Raw genomic sequence first — 17623 nt, forward strand, 5'->3', positions numbered from 1 at the left:
GAATTTGAGAAAGGAACCAAATAGAATGCATTGTTAGAAGGGACAAGTTTGAAAGGTTTTATTTCATTTGTACATAAGGAAGAATTTCACTAATGGGAGAATAATATGTTAAAATGGGTCACTAAGGAAAATTAATGAATCAACACCTCTATAAATCTTTAAGGAAAGGGGCAGCTAGGTGGCGCAGTGGATAGAGCACCAACCCTGGAGTCAGGAGTACCTGAGTTCAAATCTGACCTCAGACACTTAATGATTACCTAGTTGTGTGGCCTTGGGCAAGCCATTTAACCCCATTTGCCTTGCAAAAACCTCAAATAAATAAATAAATAAATCTTTAAGGAAAAAAAATGAAAAATCATCAGTTCTTGGAAGTCCTGATAACTTCATGAAGACTGTATGATATAATCTCGCAGGCTCTTCTTGAAGGCCTTATCCTCAAGGAAAGGTTTAAAAATCTTGAGATACAGTTTTTTCTGAGAATCTCAGATAAGTCCCAACATTCTCTTTTTAATGGAATTTAATCTAACTTTTGATGTTGCTCTAAATTACAAGTTGGCAATATCATCATCTCTGGTGAAATTAATTACCACCTCTGTGCAAATATCTCACAAATGCAGTCCTTCAACATCTAAATAGATTTTCCACAGATATCTAAATTCTACATTTCCAAATCTTTCCCCAAATCCATACTCTTCCTTTGAATTTCTCCCTGTAAAGGGCAGTACTAGTCATTTATTTATGTACCTTGGAGCTTCAACTATATACTCTCCTTGATCATACCCCCCCATATTCAATCATTTGACAAGTCTAATCAAGATCATCTTCAAAATATTTCTCATATTCATACCACCCTTTGCCTGGACTACCGATAGAATGTTCTAATTGGGTCTTACTGATTACAATTTCTACCCTCTTTGATCCATTTGAAACAGAATTTATGAAATAGTCTTCCTAAAATGCACATTCCACTGTTACATTTCAATTTAAGAGCCCTCAGTGACTCCCTATAACCTCTAAGCTAAAATGGAATCACTAGAACAAACTCTCCAGGATCATCCTAGTGCTTCATATTGCTGCTGTCTCATATCAGAGATGAAGCATTGCTGTCCAAAGATGTTTGGTGATTTTGTCTGTAATCACATAGGTAGTAAGAAGCAAATCACTTCCTAGCTGAGTGACCTTAAGGAAATTGTTTTCCTTATCTGTATCGCAATTTTGTTCCTAGTAAGATGTACATGATGATGATAATAATAATCTATAGTACTTACCTCATTGGGGTGGTGTAAAAAAAGATTTGAAAAATACTTTGCAAACTAAAAAGTCTTAGCCATTGTCACAAATACAAATATTCATTTTAATATTAAAAAAATCTTTGTTAATCAAAAAGTATTATCATTTCTAGGACATTCCAATGGATTATTCTCAGAAAAACAAGTTAGAAGTGATACATTTTCTGGTCTAGAAATTAAATATGTCCTCAGTCAATACTCTAACATCTAGTTTCATCACTGTCATTCAGCATATTAATTTTTCTAAATTTTTTAATCAGTATTTTCTTTTGTTTTTACATTGCCTATTTCCTAATGTTTCCCTACTCTTGTCCTCCCAGAGAATTATCCTTTATAACAAATGAGAGAGAGAGAGAGAGAGAGAGAGAGAGAGAGAGAGAGAGAGAGAGAGAGAGAGAGAGAAAGAGAGAGAGAGAAATGAAAGAGGGGAAGAGAAAAAATCCAAAAAAGTCAATCAATATATCAAAAAAAATCTGACACATGCAATGTTCTACACCTATGATCCTATCCACCTCCACCACCATTACCTCCTTCCCAGAAGTAGAGGAAATTGTCTTCTCATATCTCTTCTTTGGGGCCAAGTTCATTTTTATAATTTGTAACATTTATTTTACATTCTTTAGTGGTTTCTATCTTTCCATTTGGATTGTTGTAGTCATTATGTATATTGCTTTCCTGGTTCTATTCATTTCATTTTATAGCATTTTACAAGCTTCTCTGTATTCATTGTATTTGTTCATTCATAGAACACAGTAACATTCTATTGCAGTCATGTTTCACAAATTTTTTAGCCGAGAACTTTTTTATAGAAATACTTTAGAATTTTCCAAGAACTTTCATCTTCAATTCAATCCTTGAAAGATTTTTGAGATGACATTCTGTGATGTTATAATATATATATATATATATATCAGTATATATATATATATATATATATATATATATATATAGAGAGAGAGAGAGAGAGAGAGAGAGAGAGAGACTACCCTAGCCTCTCGATGTCTACAACCCAGAAATGTTACATTTCACTCTTCCTCCACACTTCTCCAGTACCTTTAAGAGAATTTGGGAGTTTTGATGGCTCAAATCCTCACTAATTGTGTTCCCCAGTTCTGAACACTGATTTCACTTAACCACTTAACAGATTGACTTTAACAAAGAAATACTTATTTCAAAGATATAGTGAGAATAAACATACAAAAAGGTCCCTCTCCAATACCTGGGAAAACATATTACCCACTTATACTACTTTGGTTCTATAGAGGGGAGGGGATATTAGATTCATAAGCTTAACTCAGTTTCTGTACAGCAAAAGTCTAACCAAATTCCAAGTCCAAAGTTTCCCTAGACCTGCATTCCCTAAGTTGGCAGCACATCAGGTCTGGAATTCTGACTTCAAGTTCTCCATGGCTCAAGTTCCAGGGTCCTAGGACTTTACCTGGATCTACAACTAAATAGAACCAACAAAACAGACCAAAACCTCAATCCTGTTCTCACAGGCCAATGTACTAGTACATGGTGTCCATGAGATGGGTGAACAAGCCAAGAGGAGAGCAGGGGCAAAGAGGGAAAAGATAAAGAAACAGAAGCAGAGAAAGTGAGGGACAGAGAGATAGGCAGAGACAGAGAGATACACACACACACACACACACACACACACACACGGACACAGACACAGAGAGACGAACACAGACACAGAGACACAGAGGCAGAAACAGAGAGACAGAGTCACAGAGGCAGAAACAGAGAGATAAAGAGGCAGAGACTGAGAAACAGAGAGACAGCCATACAGAGATAGAGACAGAAAGACAGTCAGAGAGACAAAGAGAGCAATAGAAATAGAGGGAGGCAGAGAGACAGAAAGACAGGCACAAAGGCAGAGAAACAAACAAAAAGAGAGAATTCCTATTTGGCAGTGTTAAAGAAGCAGCTCCCACTCGTGGTGATGGGGGTTGGGGAGACATAGTATGTTTTCTCCTACAAGAAGTAAATTCATCTCCCAGTCTTAACTAATTTGGGCCTGTGCAACAAAGTACCACAATTTTGAAAGAATGAGACTATCAGATGGGGATATCTGAAGGGGCATCATATAGAAAGTGACACTTGAAATGAGTTTTGGAAGAAACTAAAGATTTTAAGAGACAGAGTTGAGGAAGTGAGTTCATTCCATCACAGGGAGATAACCAGAGCAATGGCACAGAGATCAGAGGTAGAGTTCCAGATTTGAATAAAAGTAAGAAGGTCAATTTGGCTGAACCTGTAGTGTGCATAAAGGGGAATAGTATGTTAAACGCTTGAAAAGTTTGGAAAGGTAGCAAAGAGCTTTCAAGTCAAACAGTTTACATTTTATCCTAGTGACACTAGAGTTTATTGATTGATATGGTCAGATCTGTTCTTTAGGAAAATCATTTTGGCAACAGCATGAAATATGATTTGAAGAGGAAAGCCATCTGACATCATTTTGCTCCAAAGGTAGTGATGAGGTACTGAACTAGAGAGGTAACTGAGTGAAGTGAACATATAAAAGAAATATGGAGGGGCAGTTAGGTAGTGTTAGGGGATAGAGCATTGACCCTGGAGTCAGGAAGACATGAATTCAAATCTGACCTCAGACACTTAATACTTAGCCATATGACCCTGGTAAAGTCACAACCCCACTGCTTTGCAAAAATTAAAAAGAAAAAAGAAAAGAAAGAAATATGAAGGTTAAAATGAAATGTCAAGATTTGGCAAGTGAATGATTCACTGAGCTAAATGACAGAGAGGAGTACTCTAAATTGATGAAATCAGAAGTCGATAGCAAAAAAGAAATAAAAATACCTTGTTTCAGATCTATGAATGGGAAGTGATAAATTAAATTTCTGATCTTGAAAAACTGAGAATGAAATACTACTGTTAAGGTGGAAAAGCCAAGTAAAAGAGAAACCTAGTCTAAAGATACTACTAAAACTGTGATCTCACTGGCATTTGGAACTTTTAGACAAGGAAACCCAGTCTCTGAAACAGCCTTAAAGAATGACCTAGGGGGGCAGCTAGGTGGCACAGTGGATAGAACACCAGCCCTGGAGTCAGGAGTACCTGAGTTCAAATCCGGCCTCAGACACTTAATAATTACCTAGTGTGTGGCTTTGGGCAAGCCACTTAACCCCATTGTCTTGCAAAAAAAAAAAAAGAATGACCTAGAGTATGGGAGACTAAGTGATTTGACCAGGATTCAAGAGGCATGAACCAAGACCAGGTCTTCTTGGCTCTACAGAGAATTTCGTTTCTTCATTACCACATCATTGTTCTAAAATTGAACATGGTTCAACAGTTAACAATGGTTATGCTCTTTTCTTAGAAAAATCTTTGCAGTTGTGTTAACGGTGCAATGATTTAGATTTTTTTTTTTGAAAATGTGTTAAGTTAAATAATCTTCCTGCTCATTGATGACTGCTTTCATGAAGCAATCATCCATTGGCTGATAATGGTCTGGAAAAGTCAACTGATTTTGTTTGAAAAGAGCAGGCATCGAGAGGTCAAAACCCTATAGTTCCATGGTCTTTGCTAACCTTGCATGCTGTGAGCTTTGTTCCTATTTCCTTGGCAGTCATTCTCCTGTTTTCTTTAGATAAGGGACTGCTTCAAGGAAAATGATTAGGGTCATTAAAGAATATGACAGATAGTGACAAATAATAGACATTTGCTATTGGGAACTCTTAATAAAAGAGACTGCCCATTAGTTAAACAAAATCTATCTGAAAGAGAGACTATTTCAGAGTGTGACACCTTGAGCAAAGAAGATTCTGAGTTCTATAAGATAAAAGTCTTTTCTGGGGCTAATTCCAGTGTAGGAAAGGTATATGGTACAGTAGGTAGAGTATTGGGACTGGAATCAGGAAGAAGTGAGATCAAATCCAGTCAGCTGCAATTTGTGTGTTCTTAACCTCAGTTTTCTCATCAGTAAAATGGGAATAATAATAACACCTACCTCCCAGGGTTATTGTGAAAATCAAATGAGATAATATCTATAAAGCTTTTACCATGATGCTGAGAATATAATAAATGCTATTATTTTTTAGTTAGCTATTATTTTTTTCTGAGTAGACTGATACCTTTCCTACAACAGACTTCATTCTTTGAGATTCTTATGGCATAGGAGATCGTGATAAGTGTAATATGTGCTTTATCTGTAATTGTACAAGTCTAGTAATTTATCTATCAATTATTGTATGTCCTGAATTATTCTGATATTTGCTTTTATGTGTTTGTTTAAGTAACAGGGTCATGTAAGTACTGCAGCTATCATATTGCTATTCATTTACAAATATGTTCTTTATTTCACTGTCCATCAATGTCACATTGTGTTGATATCATCTTACTGTTATGCTTCTTTGCTGGTGGTTTATAGATATCCATGTAATGACATGTATATACATGTAATATGTACTTTAGATATGCAGCTACTGAAATAATCTGTCAAGTGACATTTTACATTGTGCTATGTTTTCTTGCTTTGATGCATACTTTCTGAGAATAGCATCCTGAGATGATTAACTTAGGAAACTCGGGAAATCATCATTATGTGGAAATGTCTAGCTTGCTGCTTCTGCTGTATATTTGTAAATGTTTACTCTGCCACTGCTGGTTTCAAAGGGACTGATAAATTTTCTAAAACAGGGAGAAATGAAAGGGCAGAGAAATTATTGAGAGGAAGTAGCCTTTATTTCCAAACAGGAGGAGGAGGTTAGATAATTGAGTAAAGGAGGAAGAGATCTGAGAGCCAAGATGGTAAAGAGCAGCTGCTGAGAGCTAAATTATGATAGAGTATAATAAGATCTAAACTAATACTGTTCTGTGATACTCCAGAGAAACAGAGGTATAACACCTGGGATCTGCAATCCTATAGTGATATGAGTCAACGCAAAGGGAAAGACAGACCCATATACCTTTTTTTCTTCCTGTGAATGGACTGGGTGTGGAAGCTCCTATATCTATTGATTTCAAATTAAATTTATTTTGCTTAAAATAAACCCTGCTGACCTAAAGAAATGCAAAGCTGTACTTATGTTTTATTTAAAGTTTTAAAATGGGGTGAGGGATGGAAAGCACATTCTTTATTCTAAGGAGCTGAAAGATTTGGTCAGCATTTGACATAAGAGTTAAGTAGCACAATGGATAGAGTGCCAGACCCGGAGTCAAGAAGACTCACCTTCTGGCCTCAATCACTTAGTAGCACTGTGACCCTGAGCAAGTCACTTAACCCTATTTGCCTCTGTTCCTCATCTGTAAAATGAGTTAGAGAAGAAAATGGCAAACCACTCCAATATTGCTCACAAGAAAACTCCAAATAGGATCATGGGAAGTGGAAGACGGAAAAATGCCTTAACAATAGCTGATATGAGAACTAGGAGCTATTGGTTATAGATAGTATAAACCTGGCATTTGAAAATGGAATTCAGATGTTCCTTGAAAGAAATCACAAATTAATCTGAGTAAGTTGTGTTTGTCATTTAAGAGAAACCATCCTTGGCAGTCTGAATGGGGGGGGGGGGAGTCACTCCTTTGAAGGAGAAAGAGATAAAAGAAAGACAAGGCTACTCAGAAAGATTTTTTTCATTCCCCAAGGGGCATCAGCGGCTAAACATCTTGCTCCAGACACCTTCTGCCTTCAATTGTGTTTTATCTTCCCAAAATGTTCTATCAAACATTTCATTCATTTAAACTGTCCTTTCTCCCAGTTTCTTCAAATTAACATTTGACAAAATATCAGCAAGATTCCAGAGGGACTATCCAGTTGAGAAAGGAAAAAAAAAAGATTTGTTCACAGATCACATGGAGGAAGATAAACTTTGAAGAATGAGAAATCAAATGAAAGTGAGGAATTATGGAATGCTAGGGATAGAAGTTTATTGAAAACTGTCTAGTCCAATCATCCCTTCCTTTTATGAAATTGAGGCAGGGAAAAGTTATACATCAAAAACTGAGACATGGAATTGCTAAGGAAGTTGCCTAAAGTCATTCAAAAAGCATAAGCATCAAGACCTAGAACAGCAGCTAGGTGATACAATGAACCCATTGTGTTTTCTGGCCCTGGAGTCAGGAAGACCTTGTTCAAAACCCACATCATACATTTATTAGCTTTTTACATATATATCTATATCTATATCTCTATATCGATATATTGATATATAGATATATATATATATATATATATATAACTGCCTTAGTTTTTTTCATCTGTAAAATGAGAATAAAAACCCCCTACCTCACAGAGCTGTGAGGGTTGAATGGGTTAATATAGATGAAGTGCTTTGCTAATATTAAAATACTATGTAAAGGGATGGCTAGGTGGCACAGTGGATAGAGCACTGGCCCTGGAGTCAGAAAGACCTTAGTTCAATTCCTGCCTCAGACACTTAATAATTACCTATCCTGGGCAAGTCACAACTTCAATGCCTTACAAAAAAACACACACAAAGATGCTACATAAATGATAGCTAGCATTAAAAAAAAATCCAAATGCTTCTGAAGCCCTCCAAAGTTAAGGTAACTTATCCAAGGTTATTCAGTTACACTGAATCAAAGGGAGAGATTGAATCCAACTTGTCCAGATTGAACCTCATTCCCCAACCTATCAAACCAGGGCCTCTATCCACTAAGCCATTCTATCTTAATAGTATATGATAGTAATTGTTAAATTGAATGGCTTTATAAGGAATTTGTTGTTTTATCTTAGAGAGAGTAGTAGTGGGAAAATGTTGAGACTAGAAAAAGTAGATTTGTTAAGAAATCATTCAACAGAATAAAGTTGAGAAATTAATTTTGCAAATTTTGCAAGTAATTAAATATAATTCATGAACAGGTTTCTAGAAGAATTTTTCAAAAGCAAACTCTTCCAAATTATGGAGTTCTCAAATGCAAGAATTGAGCTTATCAGTCGAAATTGGAATAAAAAGCAGACCAAAAATAGTAAAAGAGAAAGTCCATCCTCAACATCTTTTATCAGGAGCAAAATGCCAGGGAAGGGAGCAAAGGGCATGGATGTTTACGCTTTGGGCTCTCAGTTGCAGTTAGTAAAGTAACAACGCAACGCATCGTGGGGAAAGGTGAATAGGTCCTGCCTCCCAATAGAGTAGGAGGTTGGGGGTGTGCCAGATGGGGATCTCACCTAACACCAGGGCCAGAGGGTGGAGACGCCAAAGGCGCCTCTATAAATGAGCTGTGCTCCAGGAGGGGTTGAGCCTCGGAGCCCTGGATGTTGCTCACGAACTGGACCAGAAGGTAACGATCCAACCTGAACCCAAGGTAAAAACGCAGGCGCAATGCTGCTTGCTTCCCCACCCCACCCCCCACCGCCGGAGGTCTACAGTGGCACGATATCTAGGCTATTGCCCAAGAAGCCGAGGGGGCATTTGACAGGTTCTTTGGGTAACTTCCTGCTCATAAGGAAAGATTTGGATCTGCTCGAGGCTGGTGCGCTACAGACAGTTGTCTCCAAGTCTCAGGTGGTGGGGCAAGCATCTTCTAAGTCCTTCAGTGGGACCCCGCTCCATCAGTGCCCAGCTCTCTGGTCGCTAGCGTCCCAAAACATTGGATTGGGGATGGGGGTTCTATTTTAGGAGTTCACTTCAGATTCCAGATGGGCTTTGCCGCTTGACTGTGATTAGCAACTGCGATAGGCTCTCTGCTCCTAGCCCTGTGGGAGCATAGCTCCCTAGACCCAACAGCTGCTGCCTCCCAAGCTACTGAAGGCCCCTACAAGGAAGAGGCTTAGTTATAGATTCTTTTTTTTAAATAAATTTACTGGGGTGGCTAGGTGGCACAGTGGATAGAGCATCGGCCCTGAAGTCAGGAGAACCTGAGTTCAAATCTGCCCTCAGACACTTAATAATTACCTAGCTGTGTGGCCTTGGGCAAGCCACTTAACCCCATTTGCCTTGCAAAAACCTAAAAAAAAAATTAAGAGTTCCACCACTCTTATGCTCCTGAAATTTCCTTGCTACTCACAGTTTAAGGAGTGTTTTACACTAAATTACCCCATAGTGAAAGCTCCTTGAGAGAAAAGCTAATGAAACTCAAATATTGAACTCTTAGACGCTAGGGCATTCTAATTATTAAGCAGTCACTCTCTTTACTTTCCATAAAAATTTAATTAAGAATCAACTTAAATCTGAATAATCACAGGAGAAAGACTTTTCATAGTGTCCACTAAGTTAAATTGTAAATAATAGCATATCTACTGGGAGAAAGAGCAGTTCAAGAGATAGCAGTTAGGCTTTGCTGTCAAGAATTGATCAAGGGGTGGCTAGGTGGTGCAGTGGATAGAGCACCGGCCCTGGAGTCAGGAGTACCTGAGTTCACATTTGACTTCAGACACTTAATAATTACCTAGCTGTGTGGACTTGGCAAGCCACTTAACCCTCTAGCAAAAACCTAAAAAAAAATTGTTGCTCAGTCATGTCCAAGTTCTTTGTGACCACATTTGGAGTTTTCTTGACAAAGATACTGGAGTAGTTTGCCTCCTTCTCATTTCATAGGTGAGGAAACTGAGGCAAACAGGGTTAGTCCAGTGTCACACAGCTATCAAGTGCCTGAGGCTAGATTTGAACTAGGAAAGATGAGTCTTTCTGACTTCAGTTACATGTGCCACTTAACTGCCCGTGGGGGTCAGGAACCTAGGTTTAAATCCTTCAGAAACATAAAAATTCTGTGACAGTGGATAAATCACTTACTTCCGCAGAGTTGGAGTCAGATATTTCAAACTAGAAATTACAGATTAGTGGTTGTAGATTTGTGTCTAAGCACCCCTGAAATTTCCACTCCGATGAAATTATATATCAAAACTTTCCTATCCCCAAGATAGCTCTATTGAGTTCTTTAGAAGAAGATAAAGGGTACAAGGTGGGAATGTGATGGCATGTTTAACAACCATCTCTTTAAAAAAAGTGTATATATTACCCTTTTAAGTTTAATCTATATTGTTAAATATCTATATTCTTCTAATCAAGTTTTTCCTTTCTTATTCCTCTATATTCTGGGAATAAATGTCACTGACCATTTACTGTTCCTCTCATAAGAGGGCAAAGTTTGCCCTCCAGTGTCTTAAATTCTCATCTCCTGCTGGTTTCCTTCAAGTCACAACTAAAATCTGACCTTCTACTAGAAACTTTTTAAAATCTCTTTTAATATTATGCTCTTCCCTCTGATTATCTTCAATTATCCTGTATGTATTTTCTTTTTACTGTTGACTCACATTGTTTGTAGTCCCAAAAGTTCTCCCCCCTTTTTTGAAAACCATAGTCTCACCATACCTTCCCCATCTTGTATTTCTGAAGTTGTTTTTGTTTTGTTTTCTACAATCCAACTATAACACTTTGTATTTACCTTTCAATCAGATGAAGCCCAATGTGTTAGCTGTCAGGATTGTTTGAGATCTCAATTCAGCTATCTAATATCTCAACTTTGTGTCATTCATGTATTTGATAGTCATTCCATCTATGTTTATTCTTATTATCATTTAAAAGCATTAAAAGCATTATTCTGTTTGTGACTTATTGAGTTTTGGACACCTATGGGACATGCAGGTAGAGATGGCAATGAAGGCTGGAACTGGGAATTATCTAGCTTGAAATGATACTTAAACTCACAGGGTCAAGCAGAACCAGGACTTATGGATCTGTAAAGTCCCTTCCAGCTTTGAGATTCTTTGATTCTGTAAGTGATGATACTGAGCTTAATCCAGAATACCCTCAAATTCTGCCTTTTCTGAGAATCCTTTCCTATTCTATCTTAATGCTGCTGCCTTCCCTTTGTTGATTATTTCTAATTTATCCTATTTAAATAGTATTTCTACATATATTTCTACATGCTTGCTTGTTGTCTCCCCCCACTAAATTGTGAGTTCCTTGGAATTAGGGAAATTTTTGTCTTTCTCTGTATCTCCAAGGTTTAACATAGTTCTTGCAACACTTAATAAATGTTTGTTGACATAATTTGATTCCGCATTGAAAGGGACCACAGAATCTACCCAACATGAATCCTTTATAATATCCCCAATATGTGGTCATCCAATCCATGCTTAAGAGAAGAGAAATGCAATATGTCCACCAGACCAACTATTCTTCTCTTGAGTATCTTCAATTATCAGGAAGTTTTTCCTTACATTAAGCTTAATTTTGTCTCTTCACATCTTCCCTTATTTGTCTAGTTCTGTCCTATTCATCCAAACAAAAGGAAGTGACTCCTGTTTCCCTGTAACACTTCTTCCAATTCTTGATAACTGTCATAATCTCCCTGAATCATCTCCTCTTCCATCTATCCATTCCTCAGATCCTAAAAAAAAATCCTATATCATGATCTCTAGTCCCTTCACTATCTTGGCCTGGCTTCTCTGGATACAATCCATGGAGACTAGTTCCCTTGGTTCATACACTAGTTCACACACATTTCCCAGCTAGCCATCATGCAACAAGTTTAAGCTTTTAGTCATAAGAGTTATCAGAGAAAGAGTGCATCCTTCCAAAATTAGCATAGCGTTAAATTATGAATCAAAATGCATATTTTTGTGCTTTGATAGAGACAGGAACTCCCTCTTACAAAGTCATGTACTTTTTTTATAAGCAAGATCCAGCAGAGTTTATTATTATCAGAAACACTCTCAGAATTCCAAGTAATAAGATTTAAAATATAGATCTTTCTGTCAAGAGGGGTGTATTTAATCATAATGACTCAAGGCAACTTTTGTTGTTCCTCTTCTAGAAGAAGCATGCTACGTCTCTTGGCCCCCAGGTTATCTGGTCTTTGTAGAAGGGTGGCTCCCTACTCCTCTGCTGCATCTCTCCCAAACCCAGTGCTACAGCCAGATGTTCACTATGCTAAACTGTTCATCAATAACGAGTGGAGGGATGCAGTCAGCAAGAAGACATTCCCAACAGTCAATCCCTCAACAGGAGAGGTCATCACTCATGTGGCTGAGGGTGATAAAGCAGATGTAGACTTGGCTGTAAAAGCTGCCCGGGAGGCCTTTCGCCTGGGGTCACCATGGCGACAGATGGATGCTTCTGAGAGGGGCCGTTTGCTTTACCGCCTAGCTGACCTGGTCGAGAGAGATCGAACCTACCTGGCCTCATTAGAGACCTTGGACAACGGCAAGCCTTTCCAAGAATCATATGTCCTGGACCTTGATGAAGTCATTAAGGTGTATCGGTACTTTGCAGGCTGGGCAGACAAAAACCATGGGAAGACTATCCCTATGGATGGAGAGCACTTCTGCTTCACAAGACATGAGCCTGTTGGGGTGTGCGGCCAGATTATTCCTTGGAACTTCCCCTTGGTCATGCAAGGCTGGAAACTTGCCCCAGCCCTTGCTGCTGGCAACACCGTTGTCATGAAAGTGGCTGAACAGACCCCACTCTCTGCCTTGTATCTTGCCTCCTTGATCAAAGAAGCTGGTTTTCCTCCTGGGGTTGTAAACATCATCACAGGTTATGGACCCACTGCAGGGGCTGCTGTGGCCCAACATATGGACATTGATAAAGTGGCCTTTACAGGCTCTACAGAGGTTGGGCATCTGATCCAGAAGGCAGCAGGAGACTCTAACCTGAAGAGGGTCACCCTAGAGCTGGGTGGGAAAAGCCCCAGTATTGTCCTGGCAGATGCAGACATGAATCATGCTGTGGAGCAATGTCATGAAGCACTCTTCTTCAACATGGGCCAGTGCTGTTGTGCAGGTTCTCGGACCTTTGTGGAAGACTCCATCTATGATGAATTCCTTGAAAGGACTGTAGAAAAAGCCAAACAGAGAAAAGTTGGAAATCCCTTTGAGCTTGACACACAGCAAGGGCCCCAAGTAGATAAGGAGCAGTTTGAAAAAATTTTGAGTTACATCCAAGTAGGCCAGAAAGAAGGTGCGAAGTTGATGTGTGGAGGAGAGCGCTTTGGGGAGAAGGGCTTCTTCATCAAGCCCACTGTTTTTGGTAATGTACAAGATAGCATGAGGATTGCTAAAGAGGAAATCTTTGGGCCCGTGCAGCCCGTGTTCAAGTTCAAAAAGATCAGTGAGGTTATTGAGAGAGCCAACGATACCAAATATGGTTTGGCAGCAGCAGTCTTTACCAAGGACCTGGACAAGGCTATGTATTTGACCCAAGGTCTGCAAGCTGGAACAGTGTGGGTCAACACCTATAATATTGTAACATGCCACACTCCTTTTGGAGGCTTCAAGGAGTCTGGAAATGGAAGAGAACTAGGGGAAGATGGTCTTAAAGAATATGTGGAAGTAAAGACTGTAACAATCAAAATTCCTCAGAAAAATTCATGAAAAGTAAGCATCAGGGGTCAGACTCCAGTGGATCCTATAGCAAACTGGGTTTTAGTGATCCCTCTTTTGTTCAATATGATTTCTTTCAAAAAGATAATGATTCTGAATTCAAGGTGAAGTTTAGCATAATTTAATTATACCAAAAGTTTTTAAACTGATAGATTCTTCCAATCTTGATTCTTCTTAACTTTGATTTATTGGATTCTTTGGTTTAAATTTTTGTTAGCTTGTCATTATGTTCCTAACTTGCAACCTGAATCTCTTTTCCCTTTGCTACTAATTTGTATGTAATTTTACCTCCTTAAAATATATAATTAATAAACTCTGGATTTCTATAAATACTGTGAAACAGTTCTTGTCTCCAAATATACCACAATGGTGTATTTCAAATTGGCATCTTGATAATATGGCATAATTAACAAATACACTATGAAAGTAAGAGATAGGAATAACCTTAAAAGTGAAACAGATTTTATTTGATCCTGGAGATAATAGGGAAACATTGGATTTAGTTGAATGAGAAAAGAGATAGGGAAGGAGAGGCCTCAAAGGAGGGGAAAATGACAAAAACATTTGACAATTGAATAGAAGATGTACAGTAGGGGAAAACTTGAGATAGAGAAACCAACTATTGAAGCCATTACAATAGTCCAGGTGTGATGGGGACCTGTGCCAATATTGTAGTTCTGGTTTGTGTCTATTTCATTTGCCACTATAAGCAACAGGTTCTTAGTTCAAAAAGAACATCTGCAGGAAAAAGTAAATTAGAGCACCCTTGATGATTCATTCTATTGTTTGAAGATTAATTGGAGAGACCCTTATGGGAAGCTGGTGTTATATAAATTTGAATCAGATACTGGCTCTGAAACCATGGTCAAGTCACTAAGGCTTTTGGAAACTCAGTTTCCTCATCTCTAAATTGAGCATAATAATATTTGTTCTAATTGTGAAGAACAATTAATTACTTAAAATGATAAAAAATGATAAGATACTAAATAATAGCATCTGAAGGCAGCCTGTGGATTAAACTATTTCTCCCACTGCTTTGAAGTAGTGTGTTCCTCAAGTAGTGTATTCATCTGGGCATCCTCACTTTTTCATATCTTTGTTCATGTTGTTCCCTGTACCCAGAGTGTCTTCCCTTGCTATTCCTATCCACATTCTCTTGTTCCTTGAAAGCAGAAGATCAGGGCAGCCAGGTGGTATAGAGGATAGAGCACCAGTCCTGGAGTCAGGATGACCTAAATTCAAATCTAGCCTCAGACACTTAAAAATTACCTAGCTATGTGGCCTTGGGCAACATTGCCTTAAGTAAAAATTTTTAAAAAGCAGAAGACCAATTTTATAGCTTCACTATGAAACCATCCCTTAATTCCAGTTTCTAATACTTTCAACCCTCCTCAGATCATAGCATTTATTGTATTATGCTTGCTATTTGTGTGATCATAGGAAGGTCATCCAACCCTTCTGATCATCAGTTTCCTCATCATCTATACAATGGGCACAGCAATTATACCACCTAATTCTTAGAGTTGTTTTGAAAAAATAATTTTATGAGTCTTAGAGCATATAAGAGCATATAACTATATAAATGAGTTATTGTTATCCCTTGTTTGGCTTTCAATCACACATATTTCCCTGTTACATTTTGCTAGTCTGCCTTTGGTTTCAAAGGAATAGAGTCAACATCCTCCAAATATCCACAAAGATGAATCTTCCTTTACAGCAAAAAGCCTGCCAAGGAATGAAATAATATTGCCCTCCAAGAACGAATAAAGTAATGATATGCAAGTGTGGGAAATACAAATAGAAAAAGCAAGACAGACCCCACTCTCAAGGCATTCCCATTTTAATGGAGAAGATAACACATATGGAAGGTCTTATCTTTAAATCAAATAGAAGAGTCTCATGATTCTTTGGGTGCAACAGCACAGCAATAGCAATGCATCTTCTTTAATGAAATTTCCATTGAGAAATCTTATCAGTTTCTAATGCTGAAACATTTGACAGTGCCAGATTCTGGTGGCAAGAATGTTTCATCACTAGAGCCAGAATGGCCACATGGCCAGAGCTACCATCATCAATTAAATTGGTGTCACTAAAGCTCTTCATATTGACTAGGGAAGAGGAATAATTACTCAGAGTCTATGATGTCATGTGAAACTGTTAAATGCATTTATAAAGATTCTCTCATCTAATCTTCAGAACAGTCTTATGGTAGAAGTTTTATTATGAACCCCATTTTAGAGTTGAGGAACCTGAGTGAAAGAGAAATTAAGTGACTTGCCTGCGGTCACATAATTAGTAAATATCTGAAGTTGAATTTGTACTTAAATCCTCCTGACTCTAGGCATAGCTCTTTAGCCACTATATCACCTAGTTTTATAATACACTACCATCCCACCTAGCGATATGCCACTTTATTCACTGTATCACCAAGCTGTATACAGTAAAGATGTTGATATTGTTCCTTCCCAACCCCTCAGTCCCCATCAAATAGAGAATTGGAAGTTCTTGGTTTATTCTGTAACACTATCAAGCCTTCATTTACACCATTAAAGTGGGAGTTAGGTGAAAAATCCTGACTCCAGAAGAGAGATGAGGAACTAACCTCCCTTCACCTCAGAGTCAAGGTGATGAACCACAATGCTTTATCCACCCTCACCTAACTATAGAATACTCTCTATCCACTGTACCACCTATCTGTATGATAAGCACTCTATCAACCACCTGCCAATATTTATTGTCTCCTTCCTTGATTATTCTTTCTCCCCTGCCCTTTTCCCCCCCTTAGTATATTTGTAGTTGCCTATTCTTCAATTTGCATAGTCTAGTTAAGGGACTCCCCAAATCCTGAATTCATTGCTGGTCTTTAGATGCCAGAAAAGTGTAGTATTACTTAATAAATATCATACAATGAGCATTTTCTGAATATTGAGAAGCTATTAACCAAGGAGAATGACTGATATAGAGGAAAAGTCTCTATTCTAAGAATCAGAAGGCAAGGGTTTGAGTTAAATTTTTGACATTTCTAAGCAGTGTGACAATGAGGTCAACAATTTTGGACTTTGGGCTCTAGTTTATCTATGAATAAAATGAGTTAAGCATAATCCCCAAGATTAATTCTAGTTCTTAGTATTCAGTGATTTTTCTTATTGAATACATTTCAACTATTCATTTGCAAAATGATTTACACATATATATGTATATACATTTGTATATATAATGTGTATATGTGTATATACATATACATATATGTATATATGATTTTTTTTAAATTCAGGCATCTAGGTCACACAATGAATACAGTACCAGGCCTGAAGTCAGGAAGGCTCATCTTCATGAGTTCACATCTAGCCTCAGACACTAGCTGTATGACCCTGGGTAAGTCACTTAACACTGTTTGCCTCAGTTCCTCAACTACAAAATGAATTAGAGAAAGAAATGGCTAACCACTCCAGTATCTGTGCCAAGAAAACCCCAAATAGACTCATGAAGAGTTAGACACAACTCAACACAATATTTTTCTTCTATCCTTCAAAATATTTTCTCAGGATCAATTTGTTTAAAAATACATGGGACTACATTTATAAAGGATCTTATGTGACCTTCATGAAATAGTTTTATTCTTAAGTTGGAGAATAAATGCCTTTGGAATTGATGAGTCCTGGGGAAAAGAATCACAGAAGAAAGAAATATTGAAATAAATAAGCATAGATAAGTATGTTCAAAAGCAAATAGCCAAAGTACTATGAAGATTAGTCAGCCTTCATGTTTCAAGGGTAAAATAGAAAGGTAACATTGGGAAGTAAACAGACACTAGCTAGATAGTATATTAATTGATAATTATTAACATAATATAAAATACTAATTAATGTGTAGTATCAATACATCTGATATAAGGTAAAGAAGGATCAGAGAAAGATGCTGTGAATGAGGATGGGAAATTTGAAATTATAATAAAGTAGGTATTACAAAGGAATAAATACAAATCTATTTGTCTAATTTCAAACAAAGAGAATGAATAGACAAC

At 37.7% G+C, this 17623-nt stretch overlaps 1 protein-coding gene across 2 annotated transcripts; it reads left to right on the forward strand.

Annotated features, from left to right (window-relative positions):
- Window positions 1-8448: 8448 nt before the first annotated feature.
- On the forward strand, window positions 8449-13913 carry ALDH1B1 (aldehyde dehydrogenase 1 family member B1). 2 transcript variants are annotated; one of them, XM_074203550.1, is made up of 2 exons: window positions 8449-8552; window positions 12030-13913. In XM_074203550.1, exons 1-2 carry the CDS (start codon window positions 8527-8529, stop codon window positions 13588-13590), a joined length of 1587 nt encoding a protein of 528 aa, XP_074059651.1. In that variant the 5' UTR covers window positions 8449-8526; the 3' UTR covers window positions 13591-13913. The 2 variants fall into 2 exon arrangements, with proteins under 2 accessions (XP_074059651.1, XP_074059652.1); XM_074203551.1 differs by having other exon boundaries at window positions 8474-8576.
- Window positions 13914-17623: the final 3710 nt, after the last annotated feature.

This window comes from Macrotis lagotis, chromosome X, assembly GCF_037893015.1.
Source record: "Macrotis lagotis isolate mMagLag1 chromosome X, bilby.v1.9.chrom.fasta, whole genome shotgun sequence".
NCBI lineage: Eukaryota > Metazoa > Chordata > Mammalia > Peramelemorphia > Peramelidae > Macrotis > Macrotis lagotis.

Coding starts and splice junctions, on each gene's coding strand:
- ALDH1B1 (XM_074203550.1), top strand. CDS start 8,527: ATGTTGCTCACGAACTGGACCAGAAG. Junction 8,553..12,029: donor CTCACGAACTGGACCAGAAG/GTAACGATCCAA, acceptor TTCCTCTTCTAG/AAGAAGCATGCTACGTCTCT.